The following is a 6,000-nucleotide window of genomic DNA, read 5'->3' on the forward strand; positions in this document are numbered from 1 at the left end:
ACCTAGGTGGTGATAAAAGGATTGGTGGGATTCCAATGGACGGTCCGGATCGAACCTTCGACGCACGGTGGTGGCCCACAAGAGTCCAACCGCGACTCTGTTTCATGCCACAGGAAACACAATTTCCTATTTTGAAGAAGAGACTCGGTCAAATTGAGTTTTGACCGGACTCCCAGTCTGGTGTACCTCTCATGCTCATGTACCCTGTGTACATGCAATATACACGTGGGGCCCATAGTGATGTTCAAGAGAAATCCGCTCCGTCCATCTGTTTTGCTACCTCATTTAAGGAGTTGAAACCAAAATTGAAGTGTATCCAGATATTAGGTGGGCCCCAAATCAGAGTTTTATGGGATAATCTGTCCGTTGGGCCACTTCTACAAGTATCCAATGGCTGAAATTTTATGTGTACGGTTGATGTATGGTCCTCAGTCCATGTATAAAGTTTCAAGTCAATCAGATGGTGGGAACATTGTGATCTTGTATTCTGGACATTTTTCAGGTCTGTTTGAAGTGAGTGGCTGGAATTTCTCTGATCTCTGGGGTGTGAATCCTCAATCTTGGTCCCATGGAGTCCCGTTCACTGCCTTGGTGATGCCCGAGTGTCAAATCCATACCTTTAGCATCCTTTTCAATCCATGCTCGTCAATTCTCCTTGCATCACAAACACGATTAAAATAGCCCATCAAAACAGTATCATGTTAATTATTCAGGTAATAACTGGGGTTAATATGCAATATTTGACCTTCAATACTCTTCTCCCTCATTGTTGAGCTGGTGCACCGTCATATGTGTGATATGTTGACCAGGTTCGTTTCCTTGGACATGCATTGATACCATGTATAAAAGGTGTAACCGCCTAATCAAATTAACTATTTCAAAAATAAAATAAAATTATTCACCCTGAAAATCATCCTTATAGGATCCCAGGATTGGAATCTGGCATATGGGTGTCGGGAGCCGAGAATGGGGTACTACGGCGGCTGTCGGCGCCGGATTCGACGATCGAGAATTTTGTGAGCCTTGTTTCTAAGTTTAGGGCGTGATACAAGCAAGCTGGAATTTCTGCCAGAATTTCAACCTGTCGACCACAAAGGTTAACCGGTCGAACTATACAAATTTTTGTCAATTTCTCCTTAGGCTTCTTCCATTCCATGTGCATTAGGAATGTGCTCGATCCTTGTCCTACCTCAGTCTACCACCGTGGCATAATTAAGGACCTAGATAAGTATATTTCAAATAGTCTCTAGTGGAGTGATCAATTTTTTTTGAACAAAATGAGTATTTTCTTTGTTAGATGATTATTACCATTTATAGGAAGATGTGTGTTTGTTGCCTAAAAGCTATTGCGGGAATTGTGGCATTTCTTTAGGCGTCAAGCATTTCATAATTAATCCTTGGGTGGCACTCTAACCATTTATTAGTGTTGCAGTGTTGATCGAAGAGGCATTGGTATTCAGTAGCCATGTATCTAGTGAGGCATTGATAACGTGTAGCAGAGAGTTCTTTGGATAGTCGAGATACATAGAGCTTGTGCTTCAATATTAAATTGTTCTTAGCTCCAATTACTTGGTTGTATTATATGCGTGATTTACGCCTATACGCCTAAAAGTTTGCCATGCTAAGAGGCTTTTCATTAATTTAAGGGTCATTTACGTTCCAGGTTGTCTCGGACTAACCTTTGACTGTATCTTTGGCAAAAAAAAAAAAAAAAAACCCCTTATTGAAAGGTAAAATAAGAGCGGACAACCCCTTTGAGGAACATCCTTATTGGTCATAATTCTGAGTCCTTTATCTTTTGAGTGTCTGGAATCTCCATCAAGATAGGATACCATGTTAGTTGTAGCATACATGAGTGGACATCTCGGCAATGTTGCGGGGGCCTTACATGTATAAGATGGGATGAGGTTAGCTCTCTACCTTCCCTAATCTTATGATAAGACTCTATTGACCACAAATGCTACAGTAGGCCTGCGCCCTGACAATGAAGTTGGTTTTATGAAAGGCTAATCTCAATGAGACTACGCTCATAGTCCTTAGATGATGCAGGGATGAATGTGACGAGGTCGATCACCGTCTTCCTCAAGGATAACTACTCTGAATCTATGGAGTTTCTTTGGACTCCTATTGGAGACTTTTCGAATCCATGAGGAAAAAAAATAAATAAGAAAAATAGAAAATAAATTTTATAAAATTTGTAATTTGATAGATGAATGAATAAATGAGTTTACACCCTTTTAAATAGGGATATTAAGCCATGGAAGAAGTTTTGAAATTAAACTACAACTAAAACTCTTAGAATTCGTGACTTACTATAAATAGTAAACTTACCATTTATAAACGGTCGTGATTCCTACTAGTGTGCATGGTTTTCAGCCAAAAATAGTAAGTGTCCTATTCGATTGAACCATGATGTTCTCCTAATTATTCTAAGCACTTTACATGTTGGACGTAACTCCTAAAGCCCAATCGATGAAGAGTTATACTGAAACTAAAATTTACTATAAATAGTAAAAACAAAATTAAAACAGGATTTTGACCGTCGATCTGATGGTATTTTGCAAATTTGGTATGGGCGATAGCAGGTTGGGTGGGTAAAGTAGCTCGTCCTAACCCAAAATCATAAATGGTACATAGCACATTCCGGTTTGCGAGATACATCCGTTTTAAGTTCTGACGGTCCGGATTACCTCCGCTTCCAATCGGGCCTTTTCTGATCCATATTGGCTATGAAACTGTCTGCAACAACCCGCTCTACATCATTAGACCAAGGCCTAAGGTGGATTTCACATGATGACTCAGATGTTGTCACAGGTCTATGCCACTATGTTGTACCCTTCTTTGAGAGTCTTGGCGCATAGCTCTTAGGCTACCCCATGGAAGCCCACTGCTATATGTTGTGTCCTCCTGGGGAGGGTGGATTGTTCGGGCAAAATGAGGTTCACCTTATTGAATAGTCGGCAACTGAAGTTCCTTTGTCACATAGACTTTCTGCAAAGGCGCTCTATTCATTTGCATGTTTGAAGGAAAAAGTCCAAGATTTTGCCCTCTTTTTATTAGGAAGAGTGCCGATATTTATAGGCCCGTAGGACCTGGTTTGCTTGGCGGTGGAGCCATCAGAACCCTCACATGTACATGCACATTAACAATTTGTGGTGCATGCCACAAATGCGTTATTGCGCAATCTGATGCTTGGTAGCAGTGATTTTAAAGCCTATTTGTATCTAAAAGCAGTTTTTTATCCTTTGGCCGTAGGGACCTCAGGTGCTCTTATTCTGCCACAAAAATAAAAAAGGTCGGATCCTATTGGTGCAATATGACCATTGGTGCATAGGGGGCCATCTTTCAAAGTGTGCAAATTTCTATGTCAACATCTAGTTAATTGAGAGACCAAGTCTTTCCTCCTGCACTTATCTTTTTAAGATGACATTATTCATCCCCAATCATATGTATAAAATTAGCATTTTGATAGTATAAATTCATATAGAAATTGAAAAGGGATGAGAAGACATACCAATTTGTTTCTCAGTTTCTGCGGGAGGAGATTTATCACTTGTGGTAACATGTTTCTCGTTTTCAGAGAAAGAGCGTGTCAGTATATGCCTGTAATTATTCTTACATTCTTGCACAAGTTCTTCCATGACCACATGTGCCCGTTCATGCTTTCGTTTCATCTCCATGGTTTTACATACTTTTTGGTACCACCCTACATAAAGTTGCACACAGCAATGTTAAAAATAAAATACCATGTAACTTAAGCATGTAATTGTCTAATGTGTGTGGAATGTTGATCGCTAGTGAATATCGTTTAGTTATCTTTCTAAATGTGAAGAGAACATGGAGAAGGTCAGCCTGATATTTGTGCCTTGGAATATATGAGGTAGGATGGGACCGTTCATGGTGTTTGTGTAGATTGTTAATGAGATGGAACTCCATTTATATCAAAATAAGAATAATAATAATAATAATAAATTATGTAGGTACCTCCAAATAGTCTCACCCTTCCGTGCATGTGACATATTGGAACTCTTTAAGAAGAGTACAATTCCCCTATCCTACTGATATAAGGAGGCCCCGTGTTCCTTATGGTCTAGGACCACATTTGGGAGTGCTATTGATCAAATGGTATCATATATTTATTTAATGTTTGAGTTAGTGTAGATGAATCACAACTTAAAATCATGCTCACTGGAAGTTAATAGCCATAAGACCCATAATCCTCATTAGAATTCAATAATATGGAGCATTCTATATAAAGGTTAATATTGAAAGTGCATCCAACTGCGCCTCGATAAGACATATATACAAGTGAGATGCACTTAAATGAACTTTGTAATTTAAGCTTGATGAACATTACTTTCTTTTAGACATTGCCTTCACAACAAAAGTACAAAGCAACCATCTTATAAAGTTCGGAAACAAGCACTGTATAGTCTTTTCATGAAATGAATCTTGATATTATTTAATTTTTTTTCAAAAAAAACACTCACTACACTATTTTAATACTTGCAATCGAGATATTGATCAATCTGGATTGATGAATAAGCATATTCACCAAGTTTGGTACGATTTCTAAATTCGTATCAATAGGAATTTGACAATATTTAAATTATTAAGAGATTAGTTCACAAACATAAAATTAACCAAAAAAAAAAGTCGACAAAAGATCAACATAATAGCTAAGAAGAGTTTTCTAATTCCTCATGCATGTTGATATGCAAGCAGTGTTAATATTTTTTCATGACTTCAAGATTAAAGTTATTCATTAGGTGAGCCTCTATAGCGGAGATGGCAAAAAAAATAAAAAATCAAGATGGTTCACTTATCAATGTGCCACATATACATAAAAGTAATGCACTATCTCCACTAGCCTACATCCATGATGAGTGTATCTATTTTATATTTCCATTGCAGCATCTTCATCATGTGGATTTCCTATTAAACACATGCTATTATCAATATTAAGTCCAACCACTTATTAAGTGGGTAAGGGTGGAAAAATAATCTATGATCATAAAAGAGTCCAATTGTCCACATTCACTCCTGGGATGATTAGGGAACACTAGGCAGCATTTCTCTTTTCCTCTGTTCCTGAATTTTCGGGGTTTTTTTTTTCTCTTCTTCTTTCTCGATGTTAGTCATGATAGGCGATCCCAGGAGTTTATTTTGCTCTCCTGGTTTGCCCAAATGTACATTTGATGATAGTTTTGAAATGAAATCAGTCTCTTTTTTTTTTTTTTTTTTTTTTTTTTTTAAAAAGACGTGTCACCCATGTAATGAGTGAGTAGATTTTATTATGCTATTTATCAATGAATTCCCTAAAATGTCTTCTTCTACTTCTTCTTCTTCTTCTTCTTCTTCGTTGCTTTTTTTTTTTTTTTTTTGCAGAGCAATGATAGATTGTGTATCTGTATAAGGTTCTAAAAGTCACACATCAAATCATGATGCTGAGTTTATCTTCTATATTTGGAGATGTTGGTTGAAGAAGATGAGAACTAGCTTAAATTTCAGTAGCATGTGCCACCTCTAAACTAATGTTTAAATTAAAGTCGTCAATCAGAGTTTCTAATTTAGAAAGCCATTAAGGGACTTAAGCTTGCGCTTCAATTTAAAGGAAGCATCTAAATACCTCATGATTCAAACCTTTATAGTCATTACTTGTTGGGGATTGTTCTACGGAATCACACAGAGATGGATCTAGTATAGCAATCCAAGAGCACTAAGAAAACAAAAGAGAACATAAAGATCTAACCTGAAAAACTCTTAAGGGAAAAAACCACCGCATAAAGCGATAGATCTTCACTATGAAAGCATAAATTACAAAGAGAGGACTTATCTGATTCGAATAACCTCGAATCTCACCCTTGCCACACCCTTTACAAACCCTAGAACCCTTTTAGAAACCCTTGGAATATTTTAGAAAGCCTTATAATCACTTAGAATGACTCTAGGGACTCCTATTTATAGTTTGGGAACTCCCACTTGCGCACCTGCTTGGAA

At 37.5% G+C, this 6,000-nt stretch overlaps 1 protein-coding gene across 1 annotated transcript in view; it reads right to left on the minus strand.

Moving 5' to 3' along the window:
- Positions 1-3,680, minus strand: part of LOC131238833 (ankyrin repeat-containing protein NPR4-like) — a 90,068-nt gene extending 86,388 nt beyond the window's left edge. Inside the window, exon 1 of the mRNA XM_058236429.1 lies at positions 3,515-3,680. Coding sequence (XP_058092412.1) covers positions 3,515-3,680 — 166 coding nt within the window. The remainder of the gene's footprint in view (positions 1-3,514) is intronic.
- Positions 3,681-6,000: the final 2,320 nt, after the last annotated feature.

The sequence above is a fragment of the Magnolia sinica genome, chromosome 3, assembly GCF_029962835.1.
Source record: "Magnolia sinica isolate HGM2019 chromosome 3, MsV1, whole genome shotgun sequence".
Taxonomy (NCBI): Eukaryota; Viridiplantae; Streptophyta; class Magnoliopsida; order Magnoliales; family Magnoliaceae; genus Magnolia; species Magnolia sinica.